The following is a 25,654-nucleotide window of genomic DNA, read 5'->3' as shown; positions in this document are numbered from 1 at the left end:
AGGCAATTTAAAAGAAAAAAATACGTGTGGTGCAAAAAAAGACCACCTCGTATAACTCCGTCTTCGCCACACTCACAATACTCAAGTTGGTACCAAATCACAAAGCGGCAGTTGGGCGAAGAGGGTCAGTGACAAAGAATTCACCGACGATTACGATACTCCCTAATACGAAATTTACGCGCAGCTTTTGTCACAACAGCCAACGGATAGTACTATCGACAACATTCGAGAAACTTCTGACACATGCCGGCGCGTCGCGCGTCGAGGGAGAACGTTTGTTAGCCAGTAAAAGAACAGTGACCGAAAACAGTGACCTTGCGGCAGAAAAATATAAGGCTATATTTCATACACAAGTCGGGCATGTTACAACTAAGAGGCATTACTGTTTACAGGAATGCGCTGGTAGCTGTTAGCTATACTGACGTAAATGTGAAAATGCTACATGCTCAGTCAGAACAATGATATGAAGACTTCCTTGCTTTCGTTTAATGGGTTCGTTTAGTCCCAGCGATCTCCCATGTAATTTATTACTAGTTCCTATATACATCTTAACGTCTTTTTGTCAGGTAATAATTGTTTACAATGGTCATCATGTAAAAATAAGCAACTCGACGAAGAGAGAGGAAACCAAACACCGGGCCTATGTGCTGCCAGCCAAATGTCATGTTTATTGGGCTTATAGGGCGGTATATTCAAGTTTTGAAACCTATGTTTGCCCATAAGCATACCGCCCTATAGAGTGAGGGATTGAACACCAAAACAGCGCCAGTCAACCAACCTGCTTTCAACGTCATAAAATAATAGGGCAAATCGCGGAACGTGTAGCGCAAACGATTCCGCCTCATAATATGCTCAGACATACACATCACACAGGCGATGCAATAGTACATATTATTCAAGGCCTTTCGTTTTGTTCTTATCACACACACGCACGCACACACACACACACACACACACACACACACACACATATTATATATATATATATATATATATATATATATATATATATATATATATATATATATAAACTGAAAATTGTCAGTACCGCTTTGTGTTGTCCCTATCTTCAAGTCTTGTTTTTTGCTTGCGGTATTGTTTTTCATTCTCTCCCTCTCCTTTTTCTGCCACCACAGTTTCTAGGCGGTTAAAGAATTGTCGGCGAGCACTAGTAAAGATATATGTACCGCTGACCTCGCTTCCCTGTTCTCTGCATTTGACTGTCAAAACTAGTCATTCTTTCTCAACGTACCCTACTCCGTTTCTCGTCCCTCAAGTTATTCTCGCCTAACAACTTACGTTCCTCCTCGCCCTCGGTACAGAGGGAGTTGATAAAGCACCTGGCGCGGAAAAGAAGCTGGCCTACGCCTAACGGAGTGTCTCCCTGTCGAAACCTTAGCTCCGAGCCGAGGCTTCCCTCGTTCGCCACTTCATCGTCATCCCGTTGTGTCGTGTGTCTCAAAGGAAAGCGTATTTGGCAGAAGCACTGCGTGAAACTCACTGGACATCCCACTGTGGCTCATGGCTGCAAAACGAAAGACGCACAATGAAGAAGGCATCAGAACGTCATCTCTTGTCACTTCTATACTGCGTACGCAACGCACTCGTGTCCGTCCTAGCGTCGCCGCGCAAAGCGCAACGGCCCATTGCGGTAGTGGCGCGCACAGTGACAAACACCGTCTAGGGAATATAGCCAGCGATGTTCATTTTATTTTATCATTTTTACAGCACAGTTCTAACCCTTCAACTATATGTTACTCCGTGAGGTATGCATACCGTCTAAGAGCAATCGAGTACGTAATTTGCTAATCAATACGATTTCGCTAATTAAGGGTGCTTACTAAGTAGTTTACAGCCCACGTTGCAATTTACGAATCGTAGCTGGTGAGCTTGCGCGGCATATCGGCTTGCAGTAAATTCTGCGCATCAAACGAGTTTCGAGATCTGCACCTTCGAACTCGGTGTAGAAAAAATGCACTGCCGTTTCACTGACTTAAAAAAAAAACGCTGTTGATGTGTTGCAGCCCAAAAGTAACTGGAACGCCAATGTCTTTCGTGGCACACTTCGAATGTTAACATCACTAAACTGGCGCCATCTTGAGAATTCGTTCGAAGTGAATGCGCCACGTGAACTCACCAACCACAGGTTGTAAACTGCATATATGCGCCATAAGGTAATTGACTAAACCGCTGTACAGTGTAACTCTGTTAATTACTCATTTGGGCTGTTCTATTTCTCGCGGAAGTAATGTCTGCCTCATCATGTACTTTACATCAAGGGTTAGAATTGTGCTGTCTGCCCCAAAATTTAAAAAAAAAAAGATGGTGCAGTTCATAAAAAGAAAACATATGGCACGACTCGAGCCACCTGGTATGGAATCGAAATTTTTGCAATAACATGTTTTTTTTTTTTATTCGTACATGTGTACAACGTGCCCACGATATGTGACAAAATCAGGCAAGCGCTGGGTGCCTCCTGACAAAGTTCGACGTTCCGGGTAGCCCACTGGATATACTTAGCGGTTCAGGGATAAATGCACGCAGCCACACAAGACACACACTGATGGGACATAATTAGCGTGCGCTCCTTGAATGAAATAATAAACAGGTAAATTACATGCAGCGGTGACTCCGAGCGGAGGCTTCCCCCGTTCACCCACTGGTTATCAATTTGTTTTCCGTCTTCGCGTAACCCCGTCGTCAGAAACAAACATAGCGGAATCTAATCACTGACGAAGCATTAAAAAAAACACATTTAGCAGAAATTATGAACAGGAATAGATAAAACATACGAATATAAAATAATGAACGATAAGCTATTTCAATCACCACAACAAAACTACACCGTAAAATAACTTAAATCCTCAAAAAAGAACGCAGCTGTAAATCAATCTCTAACTTACACACTTACACCCAAACAGTGTAAGCGTGTTTGTTGTAGACCCATTATTGATTTCTAACGTTGTAAATTATTTTACATAAATACTTCGCAAAAAAAAAAGCGTTACCAGTTCCCAAGTCCACAAGCATCGACACCGATGGCAAGGCCTACGTTGGGCTTAAATCTCCTCGACGGCGCGCCCACGATACGCTGATGACACGTGTTGGCTTGACGCAGCCGTCGGGTAGGAACGCACGACAACGGCGGCGGCGACGACGACGGCGCGTATGCGCCTATAGTGTCCGCTTACTTGCTCTCGGCATAATATTGCTTTTTTTTTTTTTTTTTGCTACACAGACAAGCAGAAAGCTGACACGAACCAACGACGACGAAAACTTTCTGATGTGAATACGCGCCTTTTTTTTTTTTTTTTTGCATACGTGCGCCTGCCTTGCTCGCTCAACACTTTTCGGCAGACACGCGCGGCGTACCGGCTCGGTAAATCGGTGCCCTTGTTTTCAGAAACCAACCACAGACCACGCGCAGTCAACACGCTAAGCGAGCGAGCGGGCAACGCTGGCTGCGGTGTGCGCTTAGTTACAGCGCAACCATTTCCGTGCCACAGAGCGCTGACGTGTGTTCGAGTTCTCGAAGCTGTAGAGAAAACACCGGCAAGCACGTTGGAGTCCTAACTAATTTAACATGACCGCCTCTTCTACAGCCAGTCTTGTTTTGTTTCTTCCTATGAGGTTACTGGATCGTGACACCGCGACGCATAAGTATATGTCACGTGGGAGAGCAACGAATCGCGACGTTACCGCTTCCGCTGGCGCAGTCCTCGCATACGATGCTACATCGTGCCTCAGAAAAGAAAAAAAAAACGAGCAGCAGCGTAGAAGGCTTTTTGGCCATGAACAGAGGAAGAGGGATTTCACAGTATCACGCCAATCTGCGCTCGTGTATGCACGAATGAACTTGTCGCGTAGGGTACTTTGTCGAGGTGAATTATTTTTTTTTTTAAACCTGGGATAGATACACCTATAGGGCTCAATACCGGCGGTACCGGGGGGGGGGAGGGGGGAAGAAAAAGAAAAGAACGCAGCTTGCACATGTGCTGGAACATAGCCCGCTACTCCGCTGTGCCGCCAGTTTCCACGCATTCCTTCATATCCGCGATTCGAAGAATCCCAAATGTCGCCTGCACGTGCGTACACGTATGTTTTTTCAATCGCGGTGTCGCATTGGTGATCCACTTAAAGAAGCAGAAAAAGGAAAGGCGTCGCCTTTAACTCTAGTTCTTACCCGACGACTCAACTCCGGAGAGGCCATCTGGAAATGCGAATAAAGCAAAATTACGCCAGCAAAAAAAAACAAGATATCAGCATCAAGGGAAATTCATTTGTTGTTATGTTCAAGTAATTTCCCGGTTTTTCGCTTCCCCCTCTCTGGTCTGGCATCACCGCCCGTGGTCAGTGTCGGTGCATAATATCTACGCATATTATACCAAAGGGAAGTTAAGCAATATTGGTGGTTTCAACAAAACAATGATACATCAACGTATACAAGGCTGTAAAAGCCTTGTAGGACGACTACACCAAAGGAGTAGGTAACGGAAATAGCGCTCATCGAAGCAAAAGTAACAGAGCGAAACTTACCACATCAACAATAGTTTTACAAGACTGAAACTGCAGGTTCTATTAAATTACCTATGAACGTTTGTTGCCAGTTCAAGTTACAATCAGACATTAAAACAAAGGAAAAGATGAAAATGTGAGAACTATCAAGACTACTAAAAAAAAAAATTGGCTTAGGTTCAACTCCCGTAAACCTAATTATCGCGAGTGAAATGTCTGTTTCACTTGGTTTTGCAAAGACTATGCACACAGTGTTTCATTAAAGTTAGGCCACAGCCTTTCACACACTTTACACGGGTTGCCGAACCGGCTGTCCGTGAAGTCGCAGTGAAACCTGGCCGTCGCAGTCAAGCTTGCCGCCAGCAGAAGGGTGTGATTCGTCAAACGTTCTTTGTGGGTCTCCTTCTCAACGTCTCCTTCTCGTTGTTGTTCGTGTTGCTGGACGACGGCGGCGGTTACAGCAGCTTCGATCTTCGCACTCCTCTGCGCTTTGTAAGCTTATCGTAACGTGTTAATCTGGCCTCCCTTTGCTCCGGTGCTTCAGCAGGCAACTTGGGCTTCGCTTGAGATTTCTAAGCCTGCCGTCTGGCTGTATCTACTGAATGATTTGGTTCAGCTTGTCGCTTTCGCTGAAGCGCACGCACAGACGGCCCAGCCGGCGCTCCACCCATGGCGAGACCGAGCGACCAAACACCGGCGCTGCAGCCGTGAAACGCGTGTCTATAGCCCGACGTTATCGGCGCGCGGGCGATCGTCGCTCGACGGCGGGCGCATCGGAGCGCGTTGGGCCAATGCGTCAAACCGTCGGTCGAACTATGGACGACCGCACGCCAAGTTTCATCCTAGACGCCAGCGCTCGTTTCTCCCCTGGCGGAACGATTTCATCTCCAACGGGTGTAGGTTTCCGCCGCCGCTTCCCTTAGCGGTCTTGCCCGCGTTCAGTTCGCGCTGCGCGCGACACGTCTCTTGTTTGCGACGGCGCCTCTTCGGATGACCGGAAATTATTATCGCGTTGTTTACTGTCACGACAGCAATGTAAACACGAAAGGGTTGATGCCACCAGTGAAATTCTGCCGATTCACAAGAAAATGGTACGAAAAAAGCAGACGACAGACATGGATTACTGTGGTGCGCCGAGTGAAGTAAACAACTGGCCAACGAAGCGAGCGCGTTCATTAATAACTCCTGAGTGTATGATGGTTTTTATATGTAACCCACATTAATTTAAAAATTACTCGGTACATAATTCTTTTATCATATAAAAACTTTGAGTTGTTCGACGAGCGCTTGTCTTGTCTTCTTTCTCGTGTTTCGTTTGTGTGTGCGCTGCCAAAAAATGGAAACCACTTCTGTTGTATGCGCTAGCAGTGGCCGAAGTTCACGCGTGCCGAGAAATTAAATACATGCACGATGCATTGAACATGACCGGAGTTCATTCCCGCTTCACCACTGCATCGCTCGATCGACTTACTGGACGATACACGCCCGCGTCTTGGTCGCGACGGCATTGCTGAAGCAGGAATGATTACTAATACTTTCAACTTCCGTCTCTTGGGCACTGTTAAAAAATGGCCAAGCTGTCTACATTGCTGCCTCTATTCCATATTGTAGGGGACGTACTAGTTAAAGTTGTGTGCGCATGTCGTACTTGTGCTATGCAGCGATATATCTTTTTATTTCCGCACAGTGTCGATGGAAGTCCGTTGTCGCCATCAGAGACAACACGGATTTGTAGCAAACATTGTGAGACACTGCAAAAATGACTTTAGCTCGTATGTGCCGCATCGTATGTGCTGACGATTTTTCCAGCGGCACATACGATGTCGTTTACAATTACCTGCTCAGCGTCACTTACACGGTTAAACAGACGCTGCCCTTTTCCAGCCATAAAAATAATCGTCAATCGTATCGATCTTCTTAAAGGTAAATAGAAGCGTGTACAGTCTGTTTCACACTTAGGGGAAAACTCGGAACGTATTGCATCGCGATGCGGCAAGCAATGGAGTCGTGCGGTGGCAGCAGCTCGAGCAGGCGCAGACGCTCGAGGGGCGGAGTCGTGATCTGCGTCGTCTGCTACGGCGGCGCGCGCTGGCCGCATTGTCGGGAAGCGTGCTACTGTCAGGGGCAGTGCACCGATTTCATCGGTACTGCGGGAGCTGAGCTTATATTCTTTACTAAACGTTGTGCGAAGCCAAACTCCGAGGCAATGAAGGCATTGGCGATAATGGAGTTCCACATACTTCTTTTGACAGCATGCTTGGTTTGTTCTTTCGAAAGGCCGGGGTACTGAGCGCGTGCACGTATATTTCTTCACTGTATGTGCTACCGTAATAAGCAGTGACAAGACGCACCAAGATGTGCGCGGAACGTGCTCAGTCTTTGTTTGACTCTAAAGCAAAACAAAGCACTCAACAATGATAACTATGGGGGTCGAACACGATGAAACAAACGGATACGATTAAAGAAATGTTTTAGGTTAAGACAATGAGCCGGAAGTGATTTTTCTCGACAATCATTCACTACACCAGGCAGACCCTGCCCGCCGGCGGTGAATCAGACACGTCATGCTCGGAACTTCAGTTAGTATCTCGTCATGTCCCCAGCGGCAGCGATGACAGCGCTCATCCTGGAAGGCAGTGAAGTGTAGAATGACTTGATCAGGGATGTCTTCATTCGCAACACGTCTCAGTCGCTGACAATGGTGGATCGAAGCCTATCCTCGGGGGCGACTGATAGAGGGGATGTTGCGCCAGTGATACTTTCAACGAGCCCCAGACATTTTAAATGATGTTGGCGCGCGGGGATTGAGGCGGCCACTCCAAGAGAGTGACTGCGCGCTCTTCCGGCAGTTCTTGCACAACAGGAGCAGTGTGGATCGGCAACCTATCGCGTTAGAATATACAGTCGCCTTCCAGAAACGGGCCGTCAAGAATGTATGGAATCAGTACGTCGTCTATGACTGCCCTGCACCTTTCAGCGATGAACTTACCTTCGAGGCGTATCAGTAGGCGTCACACAACGGTTAGTAAAGAATACCGGCTCGTTTCACGCAGTAACCATGAGATCGGCGCCCTGCAACTGACAGTAGAACGCTTCCCGACAATGCGGCCAGCGCGCGCCGCCGTAGCAGACGACGCCGTTCAAGATCCCGCCCCTCGAACAGCTGCGCGAGCTGCTGCCGCCGCCTGACTCAAGCGCTCGCCGCATCGCGATGCAATGCGCTCCGAGTTTCCCTAAATGTGAAACAGACTGTAAATCGCCCTTCGAATGAAATGTCCACGCGCACACACGTAGGCACACACAGCGCGCGGCACGTAACGTGACCAAACACGCGCAGTGCAGGAGGCAATCAAGGCGGTGCGAACGAGAGATGGGAGAGGGGTACCACCCGCTATTAGAATTTTGCTTCGCATGCGGCGCTCTCAACGCCGGCGCAGCAGCGCCGCTCTCGGTGCCGTTCTTGTCCATAGACGCTGTTCTTCTCGCCAACGTGACGTAACGTGCGAGCGGGCTCACGCTACGTCGGACTATATTTAGCCCTTTAACCCTCGCCTAGTCACTTTGTAGCGCAGCGGCGAAGCTCCGAGCGTGCGCAGTTGCGACGCCTCTCCGCGGCGGATCACGTGGCGTGACACCTACCGCGCTTGCGCTCCGGCGGCTCAATGTCATTGCAAACGCGAGAAATGACCTTGCCAGACATGGCCCCCGTAGTAGGGCTTTCCCTCTAAAACTCGCGTGGGAATGTCGCATACGTGTGAGTTACGTCCTTAAGCGTGAAGTTTGTTTACAGGCAAGTTTACAAGTTTAGTTACATTTAAGGTCTAAAAACAAGTGCTTCGCTGGAGAGTGGGCAGTATTTCAGCTAGATTGCACAAGCGAGCTGTATTTTTATTGAATATTCTTTCTAGCATGCGCTGATTCATTTCCTGACATAAAAGGCACAAGCATTCAGTGAGACAACAACAATCGTAAGCTTTCGGTAGCATGCTTTGGAGAGTGTTCAAATAACTTTTACAATTATCACGCTGACACCCAGAATTAGTGGGGAGTTTTTTTTTAATAAGGTAGAGAATAACTGCATGAACCTTTTGGCTGTTTTTTTCTTACTGCGTATTGGAACTGCCCTCAGATATCGAATAATACCTCCCAACTTGTAGCCCATGCTCGACATTATTTAAATGACTCCTGGCGTGAACGTGCCCGCGACGCTCAATGTATCTCTTTTGGCGCATTCATGACAGGCCAGGAGTCATGATAGAGTTTATGCCAGGTATCGCAGTGAGCGTCATGGGCACGTTCATGCCAGAGGAGTCATTTAGAGATTGTCAAGCATGGACTTCAAGTTCAGATGCATTTCTGTACACAGGAGCTAATTGCGCTATCAATTTTCGTATACTCAACGAGCGTTTGCACTATCATCACCAGGGTGGTTTAAATAATTTTAAATTATAACTTTTGGACCAAAACCGATGACATAGTAAATTTAGATAGTAGAAGTAAGAAAAATTGGAGGACGCTTAAGCTTCGCCTTCAAGAGTGGAACGCGACAGCGTTCCCGTCGACCCGCCAAGGGGTGTAAGACAATGGGCTAGGGCGCAGCGACTACGCGCCCCGCATCGGACGCGGTGAGCGTCGAGCAACGCAGCGTTCGGCGCGACAACGAAATGTGCGCCTGAGCAAGCGACGCACGCCTGAGCCTTAGAAACAGCTCGTTTCTAAGGCAACACCGCGTTCACTAGAGGCGCTTTTGTACTGCTTTGAAGCATCGAACTCGTGGCTCAGTTTAATAAAGAAAAAAAAAACTCATGGCTCAGTGGTAACGTCTCCGTCTCACACTCCGGAGACCCTGGTTCGATTCCCACCCAGCCCATCTTGGAAGTTGCTTTTTATTTATGAAGTGCCTGCCGTGATTTATCTCTCACGGCCAACGCCGCGGACACCGACACCGACGCCGACGACACCGGCTTTTCTGCGACACGAGCTCCTTAACGCTATCGCGTTAAAACTCATGTCAAATTGTGCGCGCAAATGAGAACTGGCGCGTTTAAGCAGACTCGGAGCTGCACTGCGACAAAAGGCACGCCGACGCACGGAGCCAAAATTGAGGACGAAAACAAAAGTGACCCTGAAAAGAGCCATGCGGTCGACGAGCAAACTCACCGCCTCCCATTGATGACATCTCAGACATCTCAGCTGTAGAAAAAAAAAAGGGGAATCGGGCGTTAAACACGTTCGAGCTCGTTACGGGCGAATTGATTCCGGAACTGGTAGTGGCTGCCGGGACTTACCCATGGCTGGAGTGGATTATTCGCTCGAAGCCGGAGAACGGTCCAGGAACAGAGCCAGAGGATCTTCAGCAGGGGTGCACTGCGAAGAGTTAAAGCAAAGCGTATAAAGATCGAGACCAAAACGCACGAGGAACAACACCGCTAGCCATCTGCACAGAAGTTGTTAAATTATGTGCACAGCGGCGCACGCACACAGACTCACATATGCGTCGTCATTCACGAGAATTCTTTATATACTACGGCGATGATCGTCGCCAGTCAGGGCATTAGGGGCTCGGAAGTTAAAACCGGGGATAAGCGGAGCAAATTGCGTTAGGCCTAACGCACTTGCAAGAAACTGCCGGCCGGCGGATAAGGGGAGCAAGGTTGGCACGACGTCTGGAAGTTCTGCAACCGCTCTAACGGTCAAACGGGACTGTCTAAGGTAAACGGGCAACGTTTTTCCATAAGTGATATTTCCCCATGCGCAAAACCATTCGCATTTGCCAAAGTCACTAGCATAGCTTAAGGGCTTCGACAGCACGCGGTGCTATCGCAGCGCGACGCGTCGTCTGGAACTCTGTAGCGACCTACGCCGTCCGCGTTCGGTGCGAAGGCGGAGGCCTTCTTTCGGAGCGCTGGAAGATTCCACACGTCAAAGACGCAAAAGGCGACGTTAAGAGGCGGTGACGCTCACGGTCAGAGGTCGGCGCTTCCCGAAGAGCGTGTACGTCCGCTCGGCTGCGCACACGTCACCGAAGGAATGAGACCCAACGGTCGGGGGCACGCAACGGTCGCGTGAAAGTCACGCGCGGTGGCAGCCGTTAAAAGAGGGCATCGAAAACTGTGGTGCATACCCACTGTGGGAGATCGGCCAAGAATCATTGTCAGCGTTATGGCGTTTTGCCCCCTAAAGTAGAGACCGGCGATCTCTGGGTTTGATTCTTCGAAGCAGTGCAATTTTTCCCACAGTGGTGACCCGAGCCATGGTGACATCGGCGACTGTGTCTTAACGGCGGAGTGAGCGTGAAATTGAAAGAGCTAGGGTTGTTTTGGCAGCCTTTCTTGACGCTATTGGGTTATCTTTTTTTTTTACCAAATAATTCATACCTCTGTCCGATTGCAGCTATACACAGCAAACAATTTTCTGCGCTCTACTGTACGACTCTCAGTGAAATCGGGTGCCTTTTGCAAAGAAGACAGCGAGGAAAGTCCTCACACAGGCGCGTTCGGGATGTCGAATTGCGAACGCGCGTAACTTATTTGGTGGCGCCTCCTCGCAGCGGCACACGCTTTAGAATTCGGAATATCAAACGTTCGCACGCTCGGGCGACTCGTGTCCTGTGACTGTCTTTGAACAGCCATTTTTGATCGCACTGCTCTAGCCGAAGTAGACGGAAGGCTTGAATGAACGAAGAGTGGCGTTTCCATTCTGTTAACGTGGGCGCATTTAGGAGGACGAAGAAAGAGATGGGGAAGGCAGGGGTGTTAACCAGAAAAACGTTTGGTTGGCTGCCCTACGCTGGAGGAAGAGAAAAACAGAATAGAATGATGAAAGAGGGAGAGGGGGGAAGGAGAGACGGCGGCGAATTCTCGCACGCGCGCGATCGAAACCACTAAGTGAAAGGCGTTGAAGAAGGCCAGCGACAAATGTGACAAGGCTGTGGTGGCACTTTTTGTTTCTTGACGGGTAGCTCCATGGAGTGCAATGAAAACCGGTAGCCTAAATTTCAATATCTGCTTGAATTTGGCAGTATTTTGGATTATTAGTGCTTTAACGCACGTAGTGGACCATTTGCTGGAAACGATTGTGGCCATTTAGACATATATTTAAATAAATAATAAATAATTCTATAATAGTACTAGCCCTGGAAGAAAAAATGTTTATGTAGCATTAGCAAATAATAGATGCACGCATGGCAAAAACGTACGGGTGAAAATTCTGAGTAATTCGAGACAGAATTCTACGAGCAGCCACGGAGGTACGAAAGGATCAGAAAAAGCTGTAGGCGTTGGCCCATGGAGAATAAGTTCTCTAAACCGCTACTGTAATTGCTACATAAGAAGGACCTCAATGCTCGTAGGTCACCATGAGTAAAGATATTACACTTTTTTTACCCGCGCACCAAAGCGTTTGAAGCGCACTTTTACAGGCACGTTCGAAGTTTTACCAACTACGTTCGATGTCCTGATAGAACTGAACTTACCGCGAAGCTTGTATTTTAGTATTAGTTATTACTCACTTATTACAAAAGCAAGTGTCTGGTGGTGGATAAAAGGGACTTTGCGCAAAGTCCCTTTTATCGAACGGTAGCTCCGTCACCTGACCGACTGTGGGATACGAGGAAGTCCCGTTTTCTTTAACGGCCATGTGAGAACACCTATCGCAATTAGGGGTCCACTGACACACTCAATGAAAACTGACGATCAGCCGCGGATCCGCACACCACATCTCCGACAGTGCCATGATACCCGTTTAAAGCATCACGTCAGAAACTTCGATGCTGGTAGCGTGAGCGTGAAAAATGGACGTCAAATTTTAGGATAGAAGACGTGTCGGTTTCGAAGCGTTGCGATTGCCCTGCGCAATCAGCGGCTTCGTTTTGTTCGCTTTTGTGATCTCATCTCGTTCTTCACGAGTTCGCGCATCTAGTGCTCTTTCTCTACCTTACCGTCGATGCTTTCGCCTCCCCCCCCTTATCCCCCTTCCTCAGTTCAGGGTATCATACCAGACGTGTCTTTGGTTAACCTCCCTGCCTTTAAACCGACTGGACTCAAGACCGTTCTCCGAGTCAAAGATACTCGGAGAGAGTAAGCACTCAGTGCGTGTGGCAGGATGCACAGGGACACTACAAACGGTCTCTTAAGGCGATGCACTTCAAGTATTGTACCCGGTGCTCGTCTGGTTGACCTCCCTGCCTTTCCTGTCCCTGCTCTCTCTATCTCTCCCTGCCTAATATCCTCTGTCATCTATCTCCTCCCCCCTCGTGTTTCCTACTGGGCTGCTTCTTGTTGCCGACTTTTTCTTCGCTTTTCTGTCGGCAACTTTTTTAGTTAGTGAGACAAAGTGAACTGAGCATTTAGGGTTAATCTTATGATCAGAAATAATACTATCTTTCGGTGCCAAAGTAAGAGGCACCGAAAGAGGCCACAGGAATGTGTTTGATGCTGTTTGCGGTTACATACAATCAACTAAACGAATAAGTTTTTGAATGTTCTTTTTTGTTTTTGTTTTCTCCTTTGGTATGTTTTCTTCCTTCTTTTTTTAATCGAATATGTAATACTTCAAAACATTATGTAAAAGCTCCGGCACACAATTCTTGACCAATCCCCCAGTGTGGGTAAGAGCCATAGTATTAAGCTATCATCATCATCTTCATCATCATCATCATCAAGCCTAGCTTCTTGCCTTGCTGCTATAGTTTTGCCATAGCGGAGGCTTAATTGTGCTTCTTGGACGAGAAGCCGTCCGAGGCGATGGCAGACTGCACGCCATCATTTGCGTCGAGCACGCCTCTTCGCACTGCGACCACCAGTGATATGTGTAAGGCTCGGCACGTCGGCATGGAGACGTCCGGTTCCTTTGTCTCCAACAGCGAGCCAATGGACTCCGACAAAGACGTTATGCGACTGAAGAGGAAATAGCACAGGACAACCAAAAACCTGAGTGAGCAGGGCCCCAACGGACTGCCTGCTTGGACTCTCAGGATTGCTTCTTTGCGTTTCAACACCACGAAAAACAGTCACAGTGGAAGTGGCGACGCAGGATATCTTAGAAAAATTGGAAAGCATGCGCATACTAGAACACATAGAAATCCAGTCGTCCATTGTGCATGGTGGTCGCACTAAGGCAGCCGTTATTTCCGGTGTCGCCACAGACATCAGCGACGAAGAGTTACAAAGGCTTCTGGTTTCAACAGAGAAGGTCATCGACTTTCATCGCTTCGGTCGCTCGACGAGCGTTAGGCTTTTTTTCGAGGGAGACACACTACCTGATCATGTCAAGGTGGGCCTTATCCTTATCTGCTCCGACCACTGCAATGTCGCAAGTGCCTAAAGCTAGGCCATGTCGGCACTGTCTGCACAGGCCAGACGGCATGCCTTCGCTGTGCCGGCAGCCATGACATGCCTTCATGCACAGCAAAGGAAATCTAGTGCAGGAATTTCGATGGACCCCACGAGGCCAGTTCCAAGGACTGTCCTCACGAGGAAAAGGAGACATAAATACAGAACCAAATGAGCAAGACATGTATGTTCGACAAAGAGGCGGCAGCATCAATGCAACAACGGAGAAGGCGAACGTGTCGTCGGCGTGGACAAGCTGTAGGCCCAAAGCAGCGCTTTCTGGCTCCAGTTCCGCAGGTCCAGCAGAAGGTGGTTGATCGTCCTCGATAGGGCTCTCACAACCGTTGCTTCAAGAGAACCGCGCAAGCCCGGAATCGAATGCATGGTCACGCTTGGCCACTGTCAGCGCGAGCAAGGGGAGAGCACGGAAAAATCGCCATCGGACACTGCGACGAATAATACGACGCCGTGCAGCTGCTACCGTCTGGTTTAATTACGCCAGTGGCGCTAACAGGGCTAAAAAATTATGAAAGCTATAGACACCCTCCTAACTACACTGCAGTACCGTCCACCTCTGCCCGCGAAGACGATTGTGCTGTGCTGTGCTGTGAAATGTGCACGTGCGCGTTGCATAGAAGCAGTATGCTGTGGAGCCCTCATCATCATCATAATCACTGTACCACCACCCTCCTTCCTCTTCACGTCCTTTCTCTGTTATTGCCCCAAGCCCTTTCCCCAGCGAAGAGTAGCAAGCTAGAGGCATTTCTCTCAGGCCGACCTCTCCACCTTTCTGCCATTAAAAATTATCTCTCCCTCTCTTCTTTCGTTATCGCCTCTCCTTGTCCGGGGCTTTACACAACACGGGTAATGACAAATGATATTTCATAGTGGATATGTAGTGGGTAATGCGCACGTGTCTACTCGGCAAGAAAGCAGGAACTAGCCTCCGAAAAACTGGAAGGGGCGGGGGGAGGGTGAGAGAGGCAAAGAATGCGTCCCTTTAAAATAGATCCCGTAGTCTTCCTCCTCTTCAAAAGCGCAGCTCACAAATGCAGCAAAGGCAACACGCCGGTGAATGCGCAGTTTCGCTCACCCTCGCTTGACAAATGCTCCGGCCGGTGGGCAGTCATTGGCAAAACTCGGCCTGTGTTGAGCCAACCCCCAGCGGCGTACTTAGAAATCCCGAACAAGGCAGTGCTCGATCAGACAAGAAAACAAATGGCCGCAGGACCTAACCTAAACCGGTGCCGTAAATTCCCGAACAAGGCAGTGCTTGATCAGACAAGAAAACCGCAAGAAGTAGCCTAAACGGTACTGTACATCTTGTAGAATATATTTTTGTTGGGCACAGTGATGTGTACTGGGCGAATTCAGCGGAGGGGGGGGGGGGGGGGGGCAGATCACCATGTGTGACTTCAAGTGTTACCACACGCTATCTACAGACTGCACTAAGTTTGCCGTCATGGCGAAATAGTGGGCTCAGCGAACGTGTGCCCCTGTGGATTCGACCGCGACGCACTTCAGCGAACTGTGAAACATAACGTGCTTCTGTAATGCCTAGAAGAAGAGCGGAGTTATATTTTAACGACACGGTTGTGCTTCGTCGTGCATGTGATTTGGCCACATAATACTCGCTTCACAAGGCTACATCAATTGTGTGTGTGCAAAAAAAAAGGGCCCTGACAGGCATAAAACATCATGATCCATGATTTCAGAAAGCCACGAGAATCACTTCTACAGTCACTAGCTGCAAGACCAGATCATGCGATACCTCAGAAATACCCACTCAATTATCACGCGGCGGATCTTGAATGAATTCCATATCTGGATCAAACTTCTGTTACCAAGAGATTTGTTCAAAATATATATTTCTAAGGGAAAAGAGTTCACCTGCACCGTGGAAACATTCGTACACATAATATTGCTGTCACTTTCGGTTCTTTTCGGACGACGGCGAAATTAGGTAAGCGTTTATTATGCCTCCAACCTGCAAGAAACGAGCGTTTAGCAATTTTCATTTAAATTTTAATAATTTACCACTCTTCAATAATTGCCTGCACATTACCCCCAACAATCTCGCCACCCCTATCACATTCTTCTAAATATTGATACAAGGCAGGAACCTGTTTAAACAACGCGCGCAGGTTCGTGCGCCCCCTCAAGAGGACAACGGCGTGTTGGAGGAAAAGGCGACGAAATAATGCCACGTGTTCTCGCCGCACGCACTCGCATCGTAGGTGGCCGTCGTCGGCGTGTACAAAAAAAAAAAAGAAGAGATGAAGCGACGCTCGAGAGAGAAGAAGAAGGCATTCCTGGTCTCCTGTTTAGAACGCGGCGGTCCTTGTTATTTACCCCCCCGGGCACAAGTTAGCCCACAATAAATAGTTGTGGCTGGACTCCCTTGGCTGTTCGTTACAATTCTGGTGGAGGTGCTGGGTAATGATTTCCAGCCTAATTCGAGTTGGAGAAAGCAGCCAGGAACCACGCCATCTCAGACCCAACGAGTTCCCACCAGCGCACGAGCCGTCGCCTACGTGGACAGCCGCCTGAGTTTCCTCTTTTGCCGGAGCAAACTATAATAGCAGCAGCAGATAATTCTGAAATTACATCCCAGACAGCCTCAGCCCGCATCGTTGTTGATCAGCAGCGGACGCCCGAGCCTTTTCACGGCGACATCTTCGAAGCCGCCGAAGACTGGTTGGAAGGCTTCGAGCGCGTCGCTGACCACAATGGAAGGGACGAAAACCGGAAGCTCCGCAACGTTTACTTCGCGTTGCAAGACTGTGCGCGAACGTGGTTTGAAAACGATGAAGCTGTCCTTTGGTCGTGGGATGACTTCCGACGGGAGCTATTGGCCACATATCCGAGCACAGACCACCGGGAAAGAGCTGAAGCCGCTTTGCAAGCAAGAAGCCAACAAAACAACGAACGCGTCGCAATGTATATCGAAGATATGTCCCGCTTATTCCGCCTGGCCGATCCGAGCATGAGCGAGGACAAGAAGCTTCGGCACCTGATGCGCGGTGTGAAGCAGGCGCTTTTTGCTGGTTTGGTTCGCAGCCCTCCACGCACCGTCTCCGAATTCCGCTCCGGGGCGACAACTATGGAAAGGACTCTTCAACAGCGAGCGAGACTCTACAACCGTGATATGAACGTCGCCTCTATGGATGCGATGTCGGCAATGTTCGGGAACAGCGTCGAGGTCTTACAAGAAATCGTAAGATCTGTGGTTCGAGAAGAGCCCCAGAGACAACAGCTGAACAACGGCCCCACAGCGGTCTCTTCGTTAGCAGAAGTGGTTCGCGAAGAAGTGAGACAAGCAGTCCGCGAACAGCACCCGCAAGCACAGCCGCAAGCGTCGTCACCGGTACGGCCGACGGTATCGTACGTCGAGGTACACAGAGGATCTCCAGGACGTACTTTCGTCGCGGTAACTACGCATGTCCCCGAACCTCGGTTCTTGCCGTCTCCGCCGGAGACGAGATTCCGGAAGGCTGACATAATGCGCACTCCTGATAGAATCCCAATGTGCTCCCACTGCGGCGAAGCTGGTCATCTGCACAGGATGTGCGAATACCGCAGAGCGGAACTTCGGGGGTTTTCCGTAAACGCTCCTTGTCCAAGAAACGGTGCACGCCCTTTCGAGATCCAGGAGTATTTGTCAACGCGCCAAAGCCCGCAGACTTCACAGCAACATCAACCTCGGTCAACAGTGCCGCTGAGGTGTCGATCACCGAGCCCGCGTTCACCCTCAAGCTCCCCAAGGCGACGCCCCCAAAGCCCACGTCGGGAAAAGTAATACCGGCGACCTGTTGAGGTGAGGCCGCTATCGACGCAAGAACAGAGCCGCCAGCGCTGATTCTGAAATATAACGACGGACGCGCGAGCAGTTGCGAAAAGAGTGACGTTGCTTCCGATTTATGTGTTTTTATAGACGGCTGCAAGATTACTGCATTAGTAGACACAGGCGCAGACCATTCCGTTATGAGTAAAGTATACTTGCCAGAATACTGAAAAAAGTGCTGACCCCTTGGAGAGGACCGGAGATTCGAACCGCCGGAGGACACCTCATCAACCCGGTGTGCTGGTGCACTCCTAGAATCGGAATACGAGGTTTTACATACGTCGCCAGCTTCATTGTCCTCTCAAAATGTTCAAGGCATTTATTATTGGAATGGACTTTTTGCAGGCGAACGGTGCAGTTATCAACTTGCAGGAATCCTGAGTGTCGTTCTCAACGAAGCACGCCATCGCGACATTCGAGTGTGAAGAACAATTTGATGCTCTTCAGATTATAGACGACGACGTCACGATACTCCCAAGATCCAGCATAGCTGTCGCCGTATGAAGCACCGTATTCAGCGGCTATGAAAGAATAGCAGACAGTAACACTGGGCTCTTACTTGAAAAAGGGATCTGTATGGCAAGGGGTCTTGTTGGACTGCATGACGGGTGTTCGAATGTCTTCCTGACTAATTTTGGAAATGAAGTCCAGCATGTTGCGAAGGGAACCGTCATTGCCCACCTTAACGATTATAAACAGATTACGGATTTGAGCCCTTCCGATGCTGCACTACTGGATTCTGACAACGTAGACTACATACTCGCATCCGTCAACATCGAAGCAGCACTATCACCGAGCCAGAAGCAGCAAATAGAGAACCTTGTACGAGAATTCACCTCGTGTTTCTCAACGACATCGAAAGTCCAGAGTACATCCATCGCCAAACACCGTATCATTGTCGACGAAGCTGTGAGGCCTATTTACCAGCATCCCTACCGAGTGTCACCGAAGGAGAGAGACATCACCAGAGATCATCAGAGAGAGCAAACAAGTCGAAGAAATGCTTAGAGGCGACGTAATTCAACCATCGACCAGCCCGTGGGCTTCGCCTGTGGTGCTGGTAAAGAAAAAAGGGTCAGACCTTGCGCTTCTGCGTTGATTATCGGAAGCTAAACGTCGTCACAAAGCGGGATGTCTATCCACTTCCGAGGATCGATGACACCCTCGATAGGCTACGGGATGCGAAATTATCTTCCTCTCTCGACCTCAAAAGCGGATACTGGCAAATAGAAGTGGACGAACGAGGTCGTGAGAAGACGGCATTCGTCACACCAGACGTGTCTGGACTCCCTTAACTGTTCGTTACAATATAAACTCGGGCAATAATTCAGTTCTCAAATGCGAGAGCAAAAACTCGCTTACAACATTTTCAAGCGTTTCTCTTCCGTGTAACTGCTTTGCTGTAGTACAGGGCAACCCCTGCCTGCAAGGTGTTCTGCAAGGAAATCATAACATTTTTAAATGCAATGGCGAGGCAAGAACTCACGGAGCATGAAAGAGCTCGTCAAAGCAAACAGAGGCCATGCTTCCACAATGTTGGATTTTCTTTTATAGCGAAGCTGCATATGGGGGGCTAGGTTCTGAAGAAAAATGTGTCCGTGGGCAAGAGCCGTGTAGACCGAGAATTTCTCGCCATACGTGGGCCGATCCTCAATATGGTGCAATACCAGACCGACCCGCGGCGGAGGTGAAGCAGGCTTTAAGCACTCCGCCAACTTGCAAAGATAATTCTAATATCTTAGGTCCAAATACCACCCGTTTTAGATATTAAGCTCATCAGAACAGATACTACACTTTGACTCGCGTTGGCGAACCGTCCATGTGGCCCCGATCCCGCAAGTTTCACCGGAGCAACGGCCAGGTTTCAGGGGGAGTTTGTGGAGGAACCAATTTGGTGTGGCCTCTGTTGTGTGTTTAACACGCTCTGGCGATGTCCCGCGTTACGCGGCGATGAAAGCAACACTTCTTCGCGTTGGGATGCGGTCCCTACACAGTCCCAACCTCGAAAAACAGTTATGGGCTGTCCAACGGGCCCGCGACGAGGCGGAGAGGCTCGGCCTCTCTGTCCCGACGTGGGAGCGGCCCGCTGCGCGCTAGTGCGCGCCCTAAAGGACCCTAATAAAGTTTTTTCATCCATCCGTCCGTCCATCCATCTGTTGCGTGTGACTGCTTGTGGTTTTCGAGCGACCTCACAACCATTACTGCACTGCGTGACGCCGACGAACGCACGGTCGCCTTGGCTACGGTGAAGCAGTGTGTGCCCTCGGAGTGCGGTGAAAGTGTGTGTCTGTTGTACGCGCCGGGATTCGTTAGTAAAAGGTGTCGTGCCACGTTTTTGCAACGATACGTGTGTATGTAACGGAATGGATAACTGGGCTAGTTGGTTTACTTGCATCTTGAAACTTTGTGCGCATATATTTGTTTCCTTTCAATAAAGTTTTCCAGTTGTAAGTAAGCGCTTCGTCCTCGCCACTCTCTTCGTTTCTTGCCTTTGTGCGCTTTTACAGTTTCAGCATGGGTATCTATACCCCCCGGTGCCTCATCATGTTACGAGGCCCAACATTGTGGAGGAGCGACTAGTCGCGCCTCGCCTTCCATTTATGTGCCCACGGCGTTTGACGCACATTAAGGGTCAGACGCCATTAAGGGGTCCACATACACTGCTTTGCCGGTCATCCACTTTCACAGAGCGGAATGGCACTGAACTTTTTTCTATTACGAGAACATGCACATAACCTTTTAGAACACTTGATGATGTGCTCTACCAAGCTTTCTGTGACAATAAATTAGCTGTAAGAACGTAATAGATATGAAGGACGTAGAGATTTCCCGCATTTACCAGAAGACTTTGCCACGGGAGCTCCTCTCAATATACACGCGAACGAAGAAATCGCTTTCTCTGTACCCAGTGCACTGAATTTGATGAGTTGCATTGAAACAACAACAAAAAAACAACTAAATATATTCACTGCAGCGGCAGACTTCTTACTTGGCCTTCAATTTTTTTTGCAAGACATTGTTAAGAATAAAAAATAAAAGAAGGCCGAAGCACCAAATTTCGGATTCTAAAAAACAAATAATTTAGTTCTACAAGCTACACTTTCTTTTTTATTTTGTTTCCCTAAACCCGTTTTAACTGATGCTCTTGAAACATTGCTCGAACGTAACCCATAACATTCCCCTCATCACACGGAGATGCCAAACGTCGTGTCACGTTGAGTTCTCCCAGGACAATAAGGCAACTCTCCCAGGCGGTTAGTAGAACGATTGCATAAGTGATTCTCTGCAAAGGCTGTAATTACCTTACACGACCCACAACGTTAGTATTGTTTTATCCAAATATGAAAATGCACCTCAATTACATCACCTAGGTGACCCAGGAAAACTAATATCAGGCCTCTATTACCTTACGAATATATGTATGAAACGAGCAATCACAAACTATTATGAAAGCAAATAATAAACCTACAGACCTTAAACACTCGAGCCGTGGGTCCCACTCTCGCCAAGTACAATATTACCACTACTTGTGGTGACTTAAGAGTGGCGGGGAAACTTGGCGTTTCATACAACGCCTCTAACCTGCGTGTTGAGGCACGCTCACGTTTGACTTGAACTCGGCGACCCCTGGCGCGAACGCGCCCGAGACGCTCGTTGCGTCTCCTTCGGCACCACCACGTCGGGCGTTGTTTTGAACAAGTCGGGCGTGGACTCCAAGTTAAGGTGCATTTCCGAACACGGGCGCTCGCCTAGGCGAAAAACGGGGGTTCATGAACTTTCTCGTGGCCCCTAATTATCTGACACACAGTTCAAAAGTTTCCCTGAACATCACGCCGTACTTGCCTCAATTTTCCCTAAATTTAATGACCGTTAATTATGCAGTCCTTCCTAGAAAACGTGCATATAATGTTTTCGAGTATTTCTATTCGCACTAACATCTACACTGTGTTACTAAGAGAAAGCGTGTGCGTGCGTGCGCGCGTGCGTGCGTGTGTGTGTGCGTGTGTGTGTGCGTGTGTGTGTGTGTGTGTGTGTGTGTGTGTGTGTGTGTGTGTGTGTGTGTGTGTGTGTGTGTGTGTGTGTGTGTGTGTGTGTGTGTGTGTGTGTGTGTGTGTGCGTGCGTGTGCGTGTGCGTGTGTGTGTGTGTGTGTGTGTGTGTGTGTGTGTGTGTGTGTGTGTGTGTGTGTGCTCCAATCAGTCTTCATTGCCCCGGAATTCCACACAGAAGCAACAAAAGAGAAGCGCCCGCTTTCAGAATCTTTTCCAACCATCATAGATGGGTATACTATTGCACTTGGGCAACTTCTTAGGCATGCTTACGCTTCATAACGAAAATATATTTTTCCCTCGAACATTGAGGAAAAGAATGGGAGCCTTGGCTTAGAAATATTTCATTACAGTGCCCCTCTCGCTACCAACAGAGCCATTCGCATAAAGCACAAGTTGCCCCATTTTTGAAGAACGGCCACATTCGTTGAGGTTATTGTGAAAGCTTGTGACTGGGAACACTCCGAGAAAAGGAGGCCAGCCGTGAGACCACCAGTATTTAGAAAAGGTGGTTTTAGTGGATGATTCGAAGATCGACTTCTTCTTCAAGCTTCTCGATTCCCTAAAGCTGTGGAAGGAGAGAACCGTGGGCTACGACTGCAGAAAGCTAACGAGAGACACTCATGCCACCCTTAACTACACGAAATCGGGCTATGTAGTATTCACAGGACACTGCTCTACAAACTCAATTTCTCCTACGCTCTGCTGGCGCAATGCTGGGGAAATTCAAACCGACTCCTCAGAAGACCGGTTTGGAAAATTCAGGAAGTTAGCTCGTTCACTAAATCAAATGCCTATAAGAGAGGTGCATGAATGTGAAAACAAACACTTTACCTACACATCATCGGCAACTTTTCTTTGCTTCCACGAAACGTAAACGAGGTGATTCGATTAGCAGACAAAGGACGCCCCGGGCAACGCATGGGAACAGATAGGAACTCGAGGGCTCAGTAATTATTTACAGGCCTCATAATTAAGCCGGAAACGTTAAACTTTCGCCACGAAGTAAACGTCGCATGCGACCCATTTTTCCCAAAGATGAACTCGGTGTTGCGTCGAGTCCTTTAGCAACGCTTGTAAACGTTGCTAATAATTGCATGGCGCCTTCGAACACTTACCGAAGAAATTGTTCGCAAAATCTGTCATTTAACTGCATACATTTGGCTTTGCACGCACATCGGCCGTAATAATCCGCTCATTCTCATTTCTTGGTAGCGGTTACGTTTCTCCCAAGAAAGCTGGCTCAATTTTGCGCCATTCGTGGAGCGCACGCACAGGTAACACACTGCAAACGTCCTAAGTTCGCGTGCACGTAATCCATAACATGTTAATTATTTTCGCGTAATACAAACAAGGTTCCTGCTTTAGTTCTCCGAGGACATTGAAAAACCTAAACCTACTAGGAGCCTCGTGTAATCCGTGAAAATACGCGGAAAACTGGTATTCAGCAAATATTTGGAACAAGCGTAATTCACACAGGAACGCTGACCTCTATCCCCATATCACTCCAAACGAAATACCCATTTCCACCAAATATAAGCGCAGTGCCACGCACAGTTCTTCTTCGGAGTCTGTTATACAGTGCAGATAACGGCCGCGTGACCCTTTCAAACACTTCTCTAAGGAACCTTTCACAAAGCCTATACTAAACAAATGCTCACGAAACTCTGGCCAAACGGCGTATGTAAACTGTCCTCTATTCCCTTAAAATATTAACATTGTGGCACGTCTATGTCATTCATGACACGGGCGTGCTTAATGCGTGGTTTGTAAAACAACTGGAACGCCTGTATAAGTAATCTTCTGGAAAGGCCGTAAATATCCTACACAGCTTAAACGTTCATCATACATCACCCACAGCAGCGTCATTTCTTTTAAACCAAATATAAAGAACGGGCCTTCTTTAGTTCATTGAGGAGACCGACAAAAACCAACTACGCGCCTCTCATACGTCATGAATTAGGGAGGAAAAGAGTATTCGGTAACTCTCTTCAACGCTCCTAATTAAGTCAGAAAGGTTAAACGTTCTCCACTCATCTCCTGTGAGATAGCCTCCATCTCCACCTTATCTGAACTCCGTCTCCTCAGCAGTCCTTCAACTACACTAGAAAACATTTCAAAAAACTTCCGTACGACGCTTTCTAACGCTTGCAATGAGAACTTCCTTCAAAGTCCGTACTTATCTCACGCTCTGGAATCTTTACTTACATGCCAAACATAACATGTTCTCTATCTCCGTAAAATTTCCATATCGTGACGCGTTTAGTTCTTTCAGGACAATTGCATACACTTCGTAAGGGGTTAGTAAGATAAGCTTCAAACCAGTGGAACGTTTGTTTAGCAGATCTTATAGGACGGTCGCAGATATCCTAACGTTTAGACTTTTACCGTACACCATCCACCAAAACTCTTCCCATTCCAACGAAATCCAACGCAATCTAAACAACATTCCTCGTTCCGTTCACCGAGGAGACCGGAAAGACAATCTACGGGTGTCGTATAACGCACAGAAATGGAGAGAAAGTTAGTGTTCAGTGGTAATTTTCGAAGCAACTTAATAACCTGCACTTCTAACTTCCACTATTATGCCCACATTCGTTGAAAATATGATATTGCTGCCACTTTATGTTCCCTCGGGACAGAAGGCAAAATTGGTAAGCGTTTCATGTCGGGCATGCAAACAGGCAGAAAAAACGAGGGCTTAGTAATTTTCTTCCGGCACCTATTTACTTCGCACACTCCAAAATTCGTCTGCGCATTACCCCTAACATCCCCCGCATTTTCTCCAACTATAAACTTGGTGAATTATCTAGTTCTGCCTGGACGAACGCTTCTATTCACAGGAACGGCCTTTAATTCTGCAAAATTTGGCGCCACCTTTGTCTGCAAAGTGTTCGACAAATATACGACTTCAATATTTTTTTTGATGTCTTACAGCAACGACCTCAAGGCAGCGACATGATTATTTTTTAAACGGCAAGGCTGAGCACAAAAGCTTTTGGCAAAGCAATTAACAGTGGTAGCGTTCCAACAGTATTTTCTTTCTTGATTTAGCTGTCTTAAATTGTTCCGAAGAAACACGTTACACGTCCCTCAAGGGGAGACGCGTGCTGCTTGATGAACGGGCTAAATTTTTCGAGGCAGCGGATTGGCAGTCGCGTCTCTCGTTTCAAACCTCCTGCCTTCAAGGCGCAACGACGATCGCAATCTCGACCGCCATAATTAGGCCAGTCGGTGACAGGTTCGTCGTTTTCGCGTTCAGATGGACAAGCCAAAGCAATGCGAAAGGTGTCAGCGTTCCATAAAAAGCATAAACAACCAAAACGGTTCGCTGCCATGGCAACGCTCGGCAGCGGAGGTAGTCGCGGAACGCCCGGCGTTCGAACGCAGAGATTTTAAACCACGAACATAGCTACGAACGCCCCATTCTCTGCACGAGCTTGTAGAGACAGCGGGGACTTGCTCCTTTTTTGTGTGTTTTTGTTTGTTTATTTTCTTCACCTGCACAGGGCGCTGCCATCGGCTCAGCGCCTTCTGGGAGCAGGCGGAAGGCAGCGCGGCGTCAAGACGTGCGTGTGAGCGAGAGGGAAAGGAGGGGATCCGCATCGTCGTCTGCTGCATTGCATTCCAGCAGACGGCATTTTAGCTTGACCGCTCATGAGAGCGGCTGGACGTTGCGCTCCTTCGATGAACTGTCCCCAGCCTTTCATCAATTCGCAACGGATCGCTTTCTGCTCGATTACTTTGCAGAGATTGCTGCAAATATGTGCGACAGCACCGACGATGAGACTTTCAACACCTCCCACGTGACGCCGACGATGGAGCAAATGAAGGTCGAGCCGCCCGCGACCGTGGGCCGTCGCCGGCGCCGGAACTGCGGACGTCGCTCCTCTGCTAAGCCTCGTGGTAAGTGTCT

At 48.4% G+C, this 25,654-nt stretch overlaps 2 protein-coding genes and 1 pseudogene across 2 annotated transcripts in view; 1 reads left to right on the top strand and 2 right to left on the bottom strand.

The window, feature by feature from the left end:
• LOC142560602 (uncharacterized) overlaps positions 1 to 9,693 on the bottom strand; it is a 60,043-nt gene extending 50,350 nt beyond the window's left edge. Inside the window, exons 1-2 of the mRNA XM_075672816.1 lie at positions 9,676 to 9,693; positions 1,502 to 1,525 (exon numbers count right to left, since the gene is read on the bottom strand). The gene's annotated coding sequence lies outside the window, so the exon portion shown is untranslated. The remainder of the gene's footprint in view (positions 1 to 1,501; positions 1,526 to 9,675) is intronic.
• Positions 9,694 to 19,324: 9,631 nt separating this feature from the next.
• Positions 19,325 to 19,504, bottom strand: LOC142562594 (U2 spliceosomal RNA; annotated as a pseudogene).
• A 5,706-nt stretch (positions 19,505 to 25,210) lies between these two features.
• The window catches only part of LOC142560601 (uncharacterized), a 27,133-nt gene continuing 26,689 nt past the window's right edge, over positions 25,211 to 25,654 (top strand). Inside the window, exon 1 of the mRNA XM_075672815.1 lies at positions 25,211 to 25,644. Coding sequence (XP_075528930.1) covers positions 25,503 to 25,644 — 142 coding nt within the window. The 5' untranslated portion in view covers positions 25,211 to 25,502. The remainder of the gene's footprint in view (positions 25,645 to 25,654) is intronic.

This window comes from Dermacentor variabilis, chromosome 10 (assembly GCF_050947875.1).
Source record: "Dermacentor variabilis isolate Ectoservices chromosome 10, ASM5094787v1, whole genome shotgun sequence".
In the NCBI taxonomy this organism is placed as follows: domain Eukaryota; kingdom Metazoa; phylum Arthropoda; class Arachnida; order Ixodida; family Ixodidae; genus Dermacentor; species Dermacentor variabilis.
Note: the sequence above shows the minus strand (reverse complement) of the source record. Positions and strands in the feature narration are given on the sequence as shown.